Source organism: Oncorhynchus tshawytscha, linkage group LG12 (assembly GCF_018296145.1).
Source record: "Oncorhynchus tshawytscha isolate Ot180627B linkage group LG12, Otsh_v2.0, whole genome shotgun sequence".
Taxonomy (NCBI): Eukaryota; Metazoa; Chordata; class Actinopteri; order Salmoniformes; family Salmonidae; genus Oncorhynchus; species Oncorhynchus tshawytscha.
The window spans coordinates 68,232,725-68,249,856 of record NC_056440.1 but is presented as its reverse complement, the minus strand read 5'-3'; the positions used below and the strand labels follow the sequence as shown (position 1 = coordinate 68,249,856).

The 17,132-nt window shown below is 42.4% G+C and overlaps 1 protein-coding gene across 1 annotated transcript in view; it reads left to right on the top strand.

The window, feature by feature from the left end:
* The first annotated feature begins 5,114 nt into the window (after positions 1 to 5,114).
* The window catches only part of LOC112263802 (leucine-rich repeat-containing G-protein coupled receptor 4), a 29,576-nt gene continuing 17,558 nt past the window's right edge, over positions 5,115 to 17,132 (top strand). The window contains exons 1-2 of the mRNA XM_024440411.2: positions 5,115 to 6,254; positions 14,468 to 14,539. Coding sequence (XP_024296179.1) covers positions 6,067 to 6,254; positions 14,468 to 14,539 — 260 coding nt within the window. The 5' untranslated portion in view covers positions 5,115 to 6,066. The remainder of the gene's footprint in view (positions 6,255 to 14,467; positions 14,540 to 17,132) is intronic.

Here is a 17,132-nt window from a genome sequence, read left to right as displayed (position 1 = left end):
AAAACCAGCCCCGTCGCGGACCCGATGTCTTGCTCCCAGACAAACTAAACAACTTCTTTGCTCACTTTGAGGACAATACAGTGCCACCGACACGGCCCGCTACCAAAACCTGCGGACTCTCCTTCACCGCAGCCAACGTGAGTAAAACATTTCAACGTGTTAACCTTCGCAAGGCTACTAGCCCAGACAACATCCCTAGCCGTGTCCTCAGAGCATGTGCAGACCAGCTGGCTGGTGTGTTTACGGGACATATTCAATCAATCCCTATCCTAGTATGCTGTTCCCACATGCTTCAAGAGGGCCACCGTTGTTCCTGTTCCCAAGAAAGCTAATGTAACTGAGCTAAATGACTATCACCCCGTAGCACTCACTTCCGTCATTATGAAGTGCTTTGAGAGACTAGTCAAGGATCATATCACCTCCAACCTACCTGACACCCTAGACCCACTCCAATTTGCTTACCGTCCCAATAGGTCCACAGACGACGCAATCGCAATCCCACTGCACACTGTCCTAACCCATCTGGACAAGAGGAATACCTATGTAAGAATGCTGTTCATCGACTACAGCTCAGCATTTAACACCATAGTACCCTCCAAACTCGTCATTAGACCCCGCCCTGTGCAATTGGGTCCTGGACTTTCTGACGAGCCACCCCCAGATGGTGAGGGTAGGAAACAACATCTCCACCCCGCTGATCCTCAACACTGGGGCCCCACAACGGTGTGTTCTCAGCCCTCTCCTGTACTCCCTGTTCACCCATGACTGTGTGGCCATGCACGCGTCCAACTCAAATCATCAAGTTTGCAGACAACACTACAGTGGTAGGCTTGATTACCAACAACGACGAGACGGCCTACAGGGAGGAGGTGAGGGCCCTCGGAGTGTGGTGTCAGGAAAATAACTTCACAATCAACGTCAACAAAGGAGATGATCGTGGACATCAGGAAACAGCAGAGGGAGCACCCCCCTATCCACATCGACGGGACAGTAGTGGTGAAGATGGAAAGTTAAGTTCCTCGGCGTACACATCATGGACAAACTGAAGAATAAGAAGGTGCAACAGCGCTCTTCATCCTCAGGAGGCTGAAGAAATGTGGCTTGTCACCAAAAATACAAACTTTTAGAGATGCACAATCCAGAGCATCCTGTCGGGCTGTATCACCGCCTGGAACGGCAACTGCTCCACCCGCAACCGCAAGGCTCCCCAGTGTAAAGGGTGCGTGTTGGTGGCAGGGAAGTCAGGCGCAGGAGAATGAACCTAGTAAAAACGGAGTTGTTTAATAAATGCTGATAAAACTCCAAAAACCAAAATTTACAAAATAACAAAAGTGGATACAAAACCTGTCGCACACCAACATAATACATGTACATCACATACAATCAAACAATCTCCGACAAGGACATGAGGGGAAACAGAGGGTTAAATACACAACAGGTAATTGATGGGATTGGAACCAGGGGTGAAGGAAGACAAGACAAAACCAATGGAAAATGAAAAATGGATCAGTGATGGCTAGAAGGCCGGTGACGTCGACTGCCGAACACCGCCCGAACAAGGAGAGGGATCGACTTCGGCGGAAGTCGTGACACCCAGAGGGTAGTGAGGTCTGCACAACGCATCACTGGGGACACACTACCTGCTCTCCAGGACACGCTAACCCTACACCACCCGATGTAACAGGAAGGCCAAAAATATCATCAAGGACAACAACCACCCGAGCCACTGCCTGTTCACCCCGCTATCATCCAGAAGGCGAGGTCAGTACAGGTGCATCAAAGCTGGGACCGAGAGACTGAAAAACAGCTCAATCTCAAGGCCATCAGACTGTTAAACAGCCATCAGTAACACTGAGTGGCTGCTGCCAACATACTGGCTCAAATCTCTAGCCACTTTAATAATTAAAAATTGGATGTAATAAATGTATCACTAGTCACTTTAAACAATGCCACTTTATATAATGTTTACATAACCTACATTACTCATCTCATATGTATATACTGTACTCTATACCATCTACTGCATCTATGCTGTTCGGCCATCGCTCATCCATATATTTATATGTACATATTCTTATTCAATTCCTTTACACTTGTGTGTATAAGGTAGTTGTTGTGAAATTGTTAAGATTACTTGTTAGATATTACTGCATGGTCAGAACTAGAAGCACAAGCATTTCGCTACACTCGCATTAACATCTGCTAACCATGTGTATGTGACCAATAAAATTTGATTTGATTTGTAGTTTTGAAAAAATTGGTAAAATTGTCACACAAGCAACTAACAACAGAGTATGGAGGTGTATGCTCAATACAAAATGATAACCAACTGCGGCTCTGCCACAAAATTGGAAGAGGCAATTACTTAAGGAAGAAATGTAAGAATTAGTGTCTGCCACTCATTTAAAACCATAAATGGCTTAAAATGATTAGTATAAATAAAAATTCTGTTTCTTAAAGTCAAAAGATTTGACAGCTATGCCGCATAGAATTCCAGTCAGTTGGGAACAGGTCTTTGATGTCCTAATACCTTGGCATTGGGTCAATGAACTAACATATAAAACAACAATTAACACATCAATCTGTTCATTTCAATTTATGTTATTATATAAAACACTTGCTACAAAAAGAATGTTCCAATATATAGGGCATTGAACAGTCAGCCCTGTGCAGACTGCCACAAGCAAACAGAATCAATAGAATATCTTTTCTGGTACTGTCCATCTGTGGCTCACTTTTGGAGTCAGGTCCAGGAATGGTTGTTATGTCATAATATCAGAGTTCAGATGGATCTGCAAACTGTATTGTTCGGGGATCTGAAAAAACACAATCAATCAATGGGAAATATCATTATACTTTTGGGTAAAATGGAGGGATGTATTGCAAAAGAAAATAGCAAAATTGTATTATACTGGGAAATATAGGTTAATCTGTGGACATCGGAGGGCTGGAATTAAGATAAGAATGGATAGTGGATTGTCCACTGTGGGTGGAAATCTAGCACTTGCAGAAAGAGGAAATTAGGAATATATGCATAATTAGTTAACTATATGTACTGTATACAGTATATGAGTGAAAATCACTGTAAGTAGCAGTAGATGATGTATTGTTAGCTTACTCCAATCAAAGGAGGGGTGGTAGTGATGGGGGGGGGGAATAAACAAATAAGGGGTATTACAAATGATGCAAACAATTCACTTGATAAGACCCTAAATCTATCTGGAATATTAAAGCTGACCCCCCCTTATCTTCAAACGTATGTCAAACTCTATAAAGGTTGTATAAAAGGTGACATAACGTGCATAGCGTGCATTGGTAAATGTGACAATCTAATATTGCATTACATACTCCATTTAACATCAAGGGATCCAAAACTTGTAAAATGTGTCACTTAAAACCAAAGCTTTGATAAACCTGCTATGTTACATAGATATTTGCTTTGTCAATGTGCTTCTGCTTGGACAATTTCCTTCTCAAACAATCTATCATAACATGTGCCTTTGCACCTTTCACTTGCAAAATTATGCAAATGTATTTACATGAAAACTGACAACCTTGCAGGATCTTCCTCTCCATCCGAACAAACTTAGCTGCTGTTGCGTTCACACACAGTGGCGGAATGTATGTTGCATGTTATAAGTATGTCACCATCATGTGCACTACTAACAGTTAGAACTTATTGGATGACATTGTTGTGACTGTCATTTTGGGGCTTGAAAAATGTATGGCTTTACATTAATAACCGACTCCACAATACCATGACTCTTTGACATAAGAGAAACTTCAATTGAAAAGACAGAGTTCTTAATATTTTGTTCAGCAACATATTGATCAAACACATATTCTAAAAATGTCTCTGTTGTATTTAAAAAGCACTGATTATCATATGGGTATGACAAAAACTGTGTTATGAGTAATGTACAAGAAAAGGTCTTGACAATGAATGTTCTGAGCTCTGTGATGTTATTCATGCTGATGATGGACCCATACAACAAGCGTCATGAGCGGAATCAGTATTTCTCTCAGGTATGAAACAGAACACTGCCCTGATTCCCATGATGCTCAGAGCATGATGTGTACCCCTGTGTCTCTTTCAAAGCTGGTATTGCCGATTGTCACAATAATTTGTAGAATTAATGGACCAAGGCGCAGCGTGTGTAGAGTTCCACGTTTAATTAATGAAACTCACCAAAGCAATGCAGAACAAATTAAACGTGAAGTCAAATGCAGTGCTCACAGGCAACTACACACAAACAACAAGATCCCACAAAAACCCAGTGGGAAAAGGCTGCCTAAATATGATCCCCAATCAGAGACAGCGATAGACAGCTACCTCTGATTGGGAACCATACCAGGCCAACATAGAAATACAAAAACTAGAGTACCCACCCTAGTCACACCCCGACCTAACCAAATTAGAGAATAAAAGGCTCTCTAAGGTCAGGGTGTGACACCGATGGTGGCATCCTTCTTCGCTGGCTGCTTAGTTCGGAGAGATGGCTGGTTCTACAATGTTTATCAATGATATCATACACTATCCACATCAATATCATAATCTATCCATATATTTGTATGTTGAACAGGCTGAATGGCACTTTGGACAGCACCTTCTGTAGGTCGGCATGCCTCTGGGGAGCTCGCACTGGTCACCTCTGTGGCAGAGGCTCTGCCACAAGTTACAGAGGATTGCCTGCCCAACCACAAAGAAGAGCAACACTTGGAGGAGGGAGCTGTGGACAAGTAACAAAGTACCTTGCCCGCCACCCTTTTGGTGAAAATAGAGTTCTATTTAGCACAGCGACTCTTAAACTATTGAGAGAGAAGTGTCTACTCTACTGGCTGGATTGTTCACACACTTTCACATTCCCCCTTGTTGGAGGCAGGAGTCAAGCAGAAATCCTGAGTGGCGCAGCATTCTAAGGTATGGCATCGCAGTGCTAGAGGCGTCACTACAGTCCCGGGTTTGATCCCGGGTAGTATCACAACCAGACGTGATCGGGAGTCCCACAGGGCAGCACACAATTGGCCCAGCGTCGTCCGGGTTAGAGGAGGGTTTGGCCGGGGTAGGCCGTCATTGTAAATAAGAATGTGCTCTTAGAAACGGTTTGTTACACTTTATTTTAGGCCTACAGTATTATTGGTAGAAATCATATGGTAAAATGTAAATAACCTGACAATTAGGCCTATCTAATAATAACAACTACATTTCAGTCAGTTGGAGTCAGTAAGCCTACCATTATATCAGATATTGACCAATTACTACCAAAGGACTAACCTGAGATGGTACCACACTCAAAGAAATGACCGAGGTGGAAATGAATTGATCATTTAAATGAATTGTTACACAATTACAAACGTATTAATTGCAGTGTGTTGCTTACTAAAGCAAAAGTGTGACGTTGTGAAATCAGTAATATGTAGGTCAGTATTAACATACTGTATTCAGCAGATCGTGTGGCAGGTTGTCCGGCAGGGTGCTTACCGAGTGAGCAAGAAAAAGCGGGCTGCTGGTGGCAGGGAGCAAAGGAAGGAAACGTGAGGAATGGCTGAAAGCTGACTGTGTTTTTCTACAGGAAACAAATCAGGAGGGAAACAATAGCAAAAATAACGCTCCAAGTGTTTCCCATTTCGGTTGGAGAATTGTACTGAGGCTTCTTATTTTGTCCACGCACGGATCCGTCTGGTTTGCTGATTTAATGGGACAACGAAAACGGAAAAAAGCAAAAGGTGTCGATTTTGTCGTCTGTGTGGACGGGTGATACTTATTTTTATAGGACCAACACTCCACACGGGATGAATATGAGGACACTTAGTGCAAGGTAAACCGCATTGTTTGAGTAAAGAAAATGTCCCAGACTTGACAGGAGTAGTTAAGGATATATGTTTGGTGGGACTGATGCATTAACATGTTATATCCTTGAAGTGGTCGACTACCTATCAATAATAATACGTATTCAAGCTTCTTGGACAAGCCATCACAACCGAGCAGTCACACGAAAAGTAGCATACATGTCCTTGTAAGAGAAACGTAAAGCCATTTTTGCTTAGTCTGAACAGAAGAAAAACATGCGCGTGTTTGTCATCTGGATATTTTTGCGGTTGTTTTCACTACGGGATGGTGCGGCTGGTCAAGGACAATCCACTCCGGCTATTTGTTCGTCCTCATGCAGCTGCGACGAGGACGGAGGCGCCGATTGTTCTGGGAAAGGACTGACCACTGTCCCAACTGGTCTAAGCGCCTTCACCTATTATCTGTAAGTATCAACACATATTGAAACTGTGTAATAAAACACGATTAAACCTATAATCAATATCTCTCCCTAGTTAGGACGTGTTTGTAACGGTAAGGTCGGCCACTACTTACTCGAGAGGGGCACCTCTCCACGTCAGTACTGGAGCAAACTTTTGCACAATGGCTGTCAATTAAGCAAAATAATCGAGTGCGTTTTTACAACTTTGGGCTGTGGATCAGTTATTGAACTGATAACAAACATTATTGTGGTTGGTATGAGAGAGCAAACACAAAGAATGATGAACAGCCAGAGGAAAAGTAGGCCTTAAAATTAAAGGTTGGTACAGTATATACAGTATTGGCTAGGCAATGGTTGCCAAATGGTTCATGCTGGTCCAAACTCATTCACTTGCTGACCTTTCCTTGATATGACCCCTCTTATACCCTAGTATTTTACTCTACTGAAAAGCATACAAGCTATAGCATATTCCTTGGCCTGGGACCTGGACTTTCACTTTCTTAGACTACAGCCATGATCTTTTACACTTATATTCAGGGACATGTGGAATAGTAGCCCATCATCCATGTAAAGCAAGAAGGTCTTAATTTGCTGATTCTTCGGCCTGTCTTGGCTCTGTAGTCTGGACTGACTCTTTGTAGAGATGTAAAGGAATAGAACTAAGAAGACATTTTGTGCCTACTGCTGTGAGAAGTCTGAGGTTTGATCCAGCACAGGCATTGACAGAGGGAACCTCATGATGCTTTGGTGTAATCCTTTTCATTTGGCCTTTATAAAATTGGAGATCAGACATGAACAGATCCCAGAAATACCTGCCTGAGACTGTTTATCCTGAATGCGACTCCACTCACCAACTCACATCATGGCAGAGAAAGTGTATGCCTACCCCTAAAAGACAACACTTTGGACACACTTACCCATCTCAGAGACAGTTGTTGTGGTTGGTTTTCTGATATTTGCATTGCATATCCTTTACATATGCATTACATGTCCTTTACAAAGTGATGCAGGAAAACCTTTCAAATTCATCTTACAGGGAATTCAGAATGACCCAGAATTCGACCCAGAATGTGTCAGTTCAGTAACACTTTACTGTAATAATGAACTCTTATTTACTTCCAAAGTTTCCTAAATTGCAATATTGTGGCTCAAGCAATTTATCAACATGGGGAAAATGTGCAATGTTAAATTATTTGTAGACTATATTTTTAACCAAATAAAATGTTCTGAATCTTGTTCAGGAAGCGCCGAAAGGAAAAAGCTGTTGTGATCAACACAAAATAACAACTAAACCAAAAGCCCTATGACATGGGTCTTTTAGTTAGCCTACAGTTGCTTTTAAGGAATGGTGATTGTTTCTTTTCTGTATTCCCTGTGATTCCGCCATCATATCTGTCTTTGTCTCTGTACCAAGAAAAGCGAGTTGCTCTGCACTACCTTACTAAAGAGAGAGAGCATTACTAACTGAGGAGAAACTGAGACTGGGACTGCATAGTTAATACATTTCTGGTTAACTAGCCTTAAAGGTTTCACAATGTCTTAGTTAATGATAAACAGAGCAGCCGCCCAAGGGCGTCAAAGGGTCTATGTGTTATTTATTGAAGGTGGATGAAGGAAATGTGCTTCCTAATGTGGAAAAGAAGGAAGTATCTGACCTTGAGAAGACTACCCTCTGGGCACACACTGGTTGAATCAAAGTGGTTTCCATGTTGTTTCAATGAAATTACGTTGAACCAACGTGAAGTAGATGTTGAATTAACGTCTGGGCCCAGGGGTATTGATACAGAACAGTTTCATATCCAAGACTGAATGAGACATTTAAATATATACAATATCACCATCACCTTTATTTACATAACATAAAAGCTGAGGGGTTGGTTTTTACCTTTGTTTCCACCTAGGTGCCTGAACATTACACCACATTGACTGTAAGTACATTTTATTGACTTCTTGAGTTCATTAATATCCAGCAGAATTGTAGAAATACACACGCTCTAGAGTTGACCCAATAAACTGCCAGTGTTGTTTTGTGTCAGGTAAAATGAAGAGAAACAGTGGTATTTACCAATATGTCAACCTAGACACAGTGTAGTGTATGTATGCTGTTATCAAACATTATGATCTTTTCAGACTTACATGTAAGTTACCAACATATCCCCAAATATTGTATTACAATTGTGATGTCTACTTATTACGATTGGAAGTGTGGGCGTGAAGGCTTCTTGTGCACCTACACTGAGCAAGGGTTAACCAAATGCTTTGTGACAGCTTTTTAGCTCATAACTACGTGATATATTCAGTTCAAGCCCTCAGAGTATTTGACGGGTTGCCTTGGAGCAATTCCACGCCAACAGAGTGATTTTTCACTTTAAAATGCATGTCAAACAAAAACCAATTATTGCAAACAAATGATACAACTCCATGCACAGGGACTACTTAGCAATTTCCTCTGACAATTCAAGTAAATGTGTTTTTGTAAAAGGTTCAGTGGAAATTGTTAAAAGTGGTCAATCATTGGTTTTTGTTTGAAATACATGTTAAAGTAAAAATATTTGTCTGTTTCTGTGGAATTGACCCTTAGTGCAGCTGTCTCTATTTCTCTCTCTCCATTAATGTCTCTTCCCCGTCTCTTATTAAACTCCCCTTCTTTCCATTCCTTCCATTCCTTCTGTGTTTTGGTGAGTAGAGAGGGCAGGGGTCATGATGGATTAGTGCGACACATCACAGCTGTAGAAATACTTTTTTTGTCAGTGTTAATTCACAGGGAGGCTGTGCTGAGCTGGTAATGCTCCTAACCGGAAGTGAGCTAATGTTTGTTTAAAGAACTAAACAAAATATTTACCTCCATAATGTTAATTTAATCCCAGTTAGCGCTCATCAAAGGTGGAATTACATCCTTAGTACTCTTCTAGAAATATATTTTGGTAACACTTTACATTAAGTTGCTTGTTTGCTGGCATACTAATCTATTAATTGGGGTACACATTATCTGCTGTGACGTTTAGTGGAAATTATATGCTTTTTTGCTGAAACAGCAGAAACACAGGGATCAATCAGCAAGACGGGCAAATAGTGAAGCTTGATAAATTGAGTAAAGGAAATTACTGAAGGGAGAGATTAATGGACAGAAAGAGACAGTGAAATTGACACACACACACAGAGAGAGAGAGAGATAATGACAGAAGCAGACAGGTCCAGCAGTCTTACAAGAGACACATTGCAGGCCCTGCTGTCCCCAGAGGTGGGAGAATGGTTTCCCAGAAGGTTGGCTTTGTTTGTGATTTTCCTCCTGCTGTGATTCCATCCAGTACAACCTGCCACCCCATGAATGTACTGAAACTGTTGTACATTGAAGCTGAGAGGAAAATGGAAGGCAGCAGTTCTGTTATGAAGAGAACTTACAGAAATAGGAGCACAAACATTAACTTCATCTTTTGAAAGTCAGGCCTTGGAATTCTGGAATGTCTTCTTAAATTGGAATAGTTTCAGACAGTTATGACTAGACCTGCTCTTGTCCTGCATTTGTAGTTATTTAGAGCGGTACTTCAAGTTTTTATTTCATGTGTGGTCATTCTTCAAAATTATTAACCCATATACTTAGTCACAAAATAATATACAGTACTGTACATTGCCACTTTCATTGGCAATATCCTACAATACTTTAACATTTATGCATCTGTTGATTTACATAATCTTACGGAATTTGACACAGACAGGAATTGGCCTGTGCCCTTTGTTTTATCAGTCCATAAATCAGAGTGTTGGGTTGGCACCAGCCAGCAGCCCAGGGGAAGGTTGGAGAGGTGGGCTGGAGGGTGGAGCTGCCTGCAGCATGTTGGTGTGTACATTACGTTTTTTATTGGCAGCTGAAAATGAGACTCTCCTGCCTGAGGATAACAGGTGGGGAGAAAGAGAAATATGTTCTGGAACCCCCTCACCCTGTACACAAATTTCCCCTCTGACAGATACGAGTGACGAAAGAACATCTCAGTCTCTTGAGGGCTTGGTGACTGTGTGTGCACTCTCGCTCTCATGTGTGCGTGCGGGGGGCATGAGGGTTTGGGATAGGAGGGGGTCACTTCTCACATCTCATCTCAATTGAAGTCCTTTCATAGTGTGAACAAGCACAAGTTTAGGGGAGGGAGGGGATAGGGGGACTAATGCCCTTTCACTCACTGGTCCAGCTAGCTCACTTGCCATTGGTGCCCTCTATCCATCTTAAGCTGAATGACACTTTTGTTCATGGTCAGCAGAGGTGAAAGGAGCCAGTCACTGGTTCCCGCTCCCAAACAGGATGACTGCAAGATGGTAGAATGTTTACTTCTCTCTCTCTCTCCCCCCCCTTTTGCTCTGTCTCTTTCTCTCTCTCCCTTATACACAACTCTCACTCCTTTTTTACTTCTAATCACTTACTCATCTTCACAATTTTTATCCTCTTTTTCCATAGTCCTCTCCAACTCTCTCATCATCACATTCTCTGTCAATCTCTCTCTCTTGGTTCAATTCAACGTTGTTAATTGGCATAAAAAGCATACATTTGAATAGCAAAATAACTAAGTTTAATGAAAGCCAACGACAACAACTCCCATACCCATATCAATCACTTCTCTCACTCTGTCTCTCACCGTTTTAGGACTGACATGTTTGCCTTGCAGGCTGGTTGTTTGCACTCTAGCTACAGCGAATCAGTCTCCCCTTGTACCCATGTGGTAAATGCTTGACCTTCTCTGCACTCCCATGGTGGAACACTCTGCCCGTTTGTGTATACAAAGTGCCCTTGTTCCTTTCCAGCATGGCAGCCAGGGAACCGCAGCCATCTTCCTCAATTCTCACCACCTTCACCTCTTTAATCAATAAGAAACAGCCGGCTGAGAAAATAGTTACCCATTACTTGCATTTTTTCCCCACAACTCTGCTGTCAAGGGACCAGGGGGCTAAAAAGCCAAAGCATTACTGAGTTTGCTTTACTTCTGAGGTAGTCAATGGTAGCAGGTGGTTGGGTTGGTGCCCAGTTTGGCTTCTCTACCTCAACAAATGACGTACCGACAGGATATCGATTTTCATTCAGATGACATTAGCTGGCTAAATAAACACTGCCAAAGGGTATTGAAGAAGTGAAGTTGTCCTCCTTTTGAAGATCACCTTGGGATTCATGGTACATCTGAACTAAGGCTATGCCTCCTTGAAGCATGGCCCTTGCTGAGACTACATCAGATACTTTTTTACACTTGCTACCTTCAACACCCTCCAACTCATCACCCAGAGATCTTCAAAGGACAGACATAGTAACCTTTTTCCCCAAATCTCTATCTTAGTTATCTGCCGTTGTCCTGTCTGTCAATCCTTGCTGTTCTTGGCACGGTAGCTTCCCCTCCCTCTCATGGCTCCATGCCAGCCAGTGTCTGATCCGCCCACACACATACCACATATACACGCCTTGGTTTTGGAGTCGCTTTAAGTTGAATCTCTTTTTGGTCTGCCTTTGCCAAGCAGTGCAATCTTTCCATGTATAGTTCTCTGTCTGTAATGTGGAGCTCTGTGGTTGTTGTGTGGCTTTGCTGAGCTCCTTGTCTGGTCTGTGGACAAACACCAGTGGCCTGTGTAATTGTGAAGGGAAAGCTAACTCCGAGCTCAGGTTAAAATCATTCTGACCAAGATTTGTTTTGGATCAAAACGTTGTCAATAAATCAGTGAATTGGGAGCATAAACAGTGTGCAGGCCTTCTTTATTAGCCCTCCACCAAAGTCTTTTAAGGATGTGCTTATAACCACAAGCTTTTCTAAAACCATGCTCCAACCATCAGAGACCGCACAATAAGCAATTAAATAACAAGTATAATTTCTCTTGAACAGGGTTGACCTCTTTTTGACCCTCTTACCATGGAGAGATTGTGGATGGCTTTGAGATAATGCTGAGATAATATATGTATTCTCATCTTGCATCATAGCAGATTAATTATTGCTTTTTTAAAAAATTGTTTCAAAGGTATAGATTTTGTCTTTGATATTGACCCCAAAAGTGAGTTTGGAAAGGTATCATGTCTTTTAGCAGACATTTTTTTCTGAGTAAAGATGATCTGTGTGTCTCTGTTTACTTGGATTGGCAGTGAATTCCCAGGGAGTTTTAAATGTGCTCTGTTGAGACTTGACAACAGCCTCTGCTGCCTGCTCCCCATACTTTCCTCTGTTGGATGTCTTTGTCACTGATCTCTTTTTTTTCTGTAGGGAAATCTCGCTTGAGAAGTGAAACTTTTGGCAACTCTTGCTAGAAATGTGATTCTTTCCGTTTCCCACCAAGGCTGATATGAGCCCAAAGTGACACCTTTGCATTATTTGATGTCATGTTGACATTTCATACCTTCAGAACAGTGGGCATGTAACTGTTTTGCTTCAGAAAGAGTGCTGTTTTTTTTATATGTATCACAGCTGTATTTCTATATAGGATAGGCAGGTCCCCTGATGACTAAAGCAGCTGGGAGGGAGGGTGACAGCATTCACAGACCACCCTTTCATCCTGTCCCTGTGACTGCCTGCACTCTTGACCATGGCAGCCAACAGCCTGTGGAAGATGGTTACAGGGTGCGGGTGTAGGGGTGCTGTCAGCAAGACAGAATGTATGCAAAGGAAGGGACCACCGGGAAAGCCTTCCAAATAGTGGCCACACAACGCCCCAAGGAGAGTCCGTAGGGGGGTGGATCAAGGTGGAAGCTCCATTGTACAGCGCCTAGAAGGCAATTGGATAAGCTAGGTAACCTGGAGATGGGGAAGATAGATGGCAGGGACGATGAGGGCCTTTGTAGTTAGAAACGTGGGGGGTGGGATTGTGGCGAGCGATATTATCCTTTAAGGATCCAAAGTCCTACATGCACACACATGCAAGACGTTGAGGAGGCCTGGTAGTGAAATTCAAGATTGGCCCTTTTATTATTATTTATTTAATTTTTTTCGCCACAATTTCGTAGTATCCAATTGTTTCAACTCCCGTACGGGCTCGGGAGAGACGAAGGTCGAGAGTTATGCATCCTCCGAAACACAACCCAACCAAGCCGCACTGCATCCAACCCGGAAGCCAGCAGCACCAATGTGTCGGAGGAAACACCGTGCCCCTAGCGACCTGCTCACAGAAGTCGCTAGTGCGCGATGAGACAAGAATATCCCTACTGGCCAAACCCTCCCTAACCCGGACGACGCTAGGCCAATTGTGCGTCGCCCCATGGACCTCCCGGTCGCGGCCGGCTGCGACAGAGCCTGGGCTCGAACCCAGAGTCTCTGGTGGCACAGCCTTAGACCACTGCGCCACCCTGGAGGCCTAGATTGACCCTTTTTGGGGGTTTCGCTTCATTATCAAAAGCAGGATGTTTTTTCAGTCCTGTTGTGGTTCAACTCTAACATCTGATGTCTATGGACTCCTCTTTGAAACCAATGAATGGATTCCTAATCAAGATGAGAGTGGCCCGAAGTTAAAAGCTACTCTCTGTTGTGGAACACAAGGGAATTGTTATGGTGTCATACCATTTTTGCTGTCTTTTTATACTATAGCCTATGTCATTTTTATTGGAAGTAAAGATGATCTATACTAATCTGTAGGCTGCTTTAGGATCATTCTAAAAAACAGTTTACAATCTTTACTAAACCTGCCTATATAACAATCTCTCATCAATTCCTAGAACTTTAGTTGGATTCGATGACAATTTTTGCCTACGGTTACTCTCTATGTATTACATATGTAAGTCACATACTGGATTAGTCAGGTGGGGAAGAAACGTGAGTGCTGTCTGCATAGTTGTCGTGCTGCTACATGCCTGTCTTTCTCTGCAGTGAGTTGGAAAAGTGAACGTCCCCTGGGCAATATGAGGAGGGTTTCTTCAAGGGTTTACAGTATTGCTGGGGACCTGTTTTGGCCCAAATGAATCATTATACTGCTGGGGAAGATGACAGTACTTCCCCTCTACCAATCTACAGGAAAAGCAATGTAACAGTGTTGAAAGCATGCTTCTGAGCAGTTACTTCCTAGTTATGCCTCCAAAAAGATACATGTGTTACACACTACCATGGCATCAAACATTATATACTATTTCTGCAATTCTCTGTTGTTGTGTCTTTAGGAGTATAAATCCAGCTTGATTGTTTGAGATCTGAATTGGAATCAGGGCTGTGTTCTGTTTCTAACCTGAGAGAAATGCTGATTCACTCATGACACTTGTTGTTTGGTTCCAGTGACATCAGCATGAATAACATCACAGAGCTCCCAGCATTTGTCTTCAAGAACTTCCCCTATCTAGAAGAACTGTGAGTATTCATCTTTTCTAGTACATTACCCACTACAGTTTGTCACATGTATATGATAATCAGTGGTTTTCAACCACAACAGACCAGTTGTATTATGTGTTTGATCAACAAGTTGCTCAACGAGATATGAAGAACCTTGTAGTTTCTCTTACACCAAAGAGTCATGCCTTGTGTTTTCAGAAAGGGCAAGTTACACCATGATGACTATCAAAAAGTACCATGACTATAGGCTACGTATGATTCCAGAGAACATGTATGTGAGATGCATCACTTTCTTTCATTGTGTTTTCTTTGACAATTTACAGGGTGGCAACCGCATGTCTCAGTTCTGGGACCCATTCAATGAGCATATCTAATCTTAGAGTGTGTTTGTATTTTTTTTTTTACTCTTGAAATACCCCTCTGTCTGGTTCAGAGCTAGAAGTAAAGATAAGATCTGTCTACCTGATATCAGGTAACATGTCACCCTGAGAATGCAAAATGACCAGCTAACATTATTCTGCTTCTGTGCCCATGTTATTTTAGCCTGTCTGTGTCTATCATCTCGAACAAGTCTTTGCTCCCTTCTCTTCTGAACACTAGGTCTACTTCATCTGCTTTGTCAAAGGGCAATTTACTTTTCATCGCATTGTAAGTGGAGGAATGCAAGGCAGGAAGGAAGAAGGCAAAACAATGGTTTCCATGACAACCCGGCTAAAAAGGCACTCTCGCTGCACTCCACCACTCAACATTACCTTTCAGGCAGGGGCAGGAGTCTCTGCCCAGTGTCATATATACTTAGTGAAACCTGTTCTCTGGGTTCCATCCTGCTCTGGAGCTGAGCAGTAGGCTTGGGAGATACCATATACCGGGATATTTTTCAAAATACTGTTTATCATTTTCAATACTGTTTTTTAAAAAATGGGGTGCGTTTTATTCATTTATTATTATTTTTTATTTCACCTTTATTTAACCAGGTAGGCTAGTTGAGAACAAGTTCTCATTTACAACTGCGACCTGGCCAAGATAAAGCATAGCAGTGTGAACAGACAACATCACAGAGTTACACATGGAGTAAACAATAAACAAGTCAATAACACAGTAGAAAATAGAAAAAAAAGAGTCTATATACATTGTGTGCAAAAGGCATGAGGAGGTAGGTGAATAATTACAATTTAGCAGATTAACACTGGAGTGATAAATGATCAGATGGTCATGTGCAGGTAGAGATACTGGTGTGCAAAAGAGCAGAAAAGTAAATAAATAAAAACAGTATGGGGATGAGGTAGGTCAATTGGGTGGGCTATTTACCGATAGACTATTTACCGATGGACTATGTACAGCTGCAGCTTTTAACTATAAGAAATCCTAAGATGTGTCAAAATCAATTATATCCTGCGGAGGGCTCCAGCTACGCATTTGGTTTGCTAACTTGCAAGCTGAGTGGCTAGATTTCAAGGTCAAGCTTCTTGGTTACAGCAGAGACATTCAATCCCCTCCTGGATCAGGATCCCTGTTGCCTAATTTGTTCTGTACTCCAAAAAAACGAAACAAAAAAACTAGTTTTGTTTTGTTTGAATTAGCTCCCCTTGTGTACACTGCCGATAATACCGTATACCCCGGTATGGTACAGAATCGGTATCTCAGTATGAAAATCAGGATACCGCCCAACCCTACTGAGCAGCGCTGTAGGGCCTAGCAGTTATTTTCGTGCTTCGGAATGCTGTTTTGTTGACAGCTGTCTAGAGTTTTTAATTTGTGTTTGTTTAGCCTTATCCTTGAAACAAATCATAAGGTTTCATTGAGTGAACTGAGAGGATGGCGTGGTGGTGTTGTCACTGAACCACGGCTCCAGCCCTGAGGGCTTACTGAGAAGAGAGGGGGACATGCCCAGAGAGAAACATTCCCTCTCTGATAGTCACGCAACCCTCCTTCATACACACCTCCCATCCTGAACAAAGCACAACACAGCCTAGCTACCATGCTGACCGATAAAGAGATGTAGGGGAGTCGTCCCCCTCAATTTGTGTTTGTATGTGTTTGTCTGTCTCTGTACACATTTGTCTCCATGAGCGTGTGTTCCTAGTCTCTTTACCTTCTGATGTTGAAGTGTATGTTGTCTACCAGTGAGTTTCTTAGTGAAATAGAATGGTTGTGGGAGTGGTGCTACAGAAGGGAAGGATTTAGTCTGTCCTCAACAAGGCTTAGCACATTCTTCTGCCTTCATCAAAGCCTAGGGGGACGTGTTCTGAATTTGTTGACAGAAAGGGAATGGGTGGGGAGGTTCTTCACCCTGAAACATGAAGGATGTCTTAGCAATTTGTTAGCAGGCCGACGTGTGGTGGCTGGGCCGTAGACATGTGGGTGTTGACCAGCTCCAAGACTGGACGTAAAGTTACAGTACCATATAAATGTGGCAGACACACTAACCACATACAATTTGCACATGAATCCTACTCTGCTTTCAAACCTGAAGCTTTGTTACTTGAGTCCTAGATTAATAATTAATAATTGTCAGTAGTTGGGCTTGCAGTTGCAGCAAACTTAGTGCAAGAGAGTCAACAGGTAGGCTTAACGTATGTGCATGAAACTGGCCCCTTTGACTACAAGTACT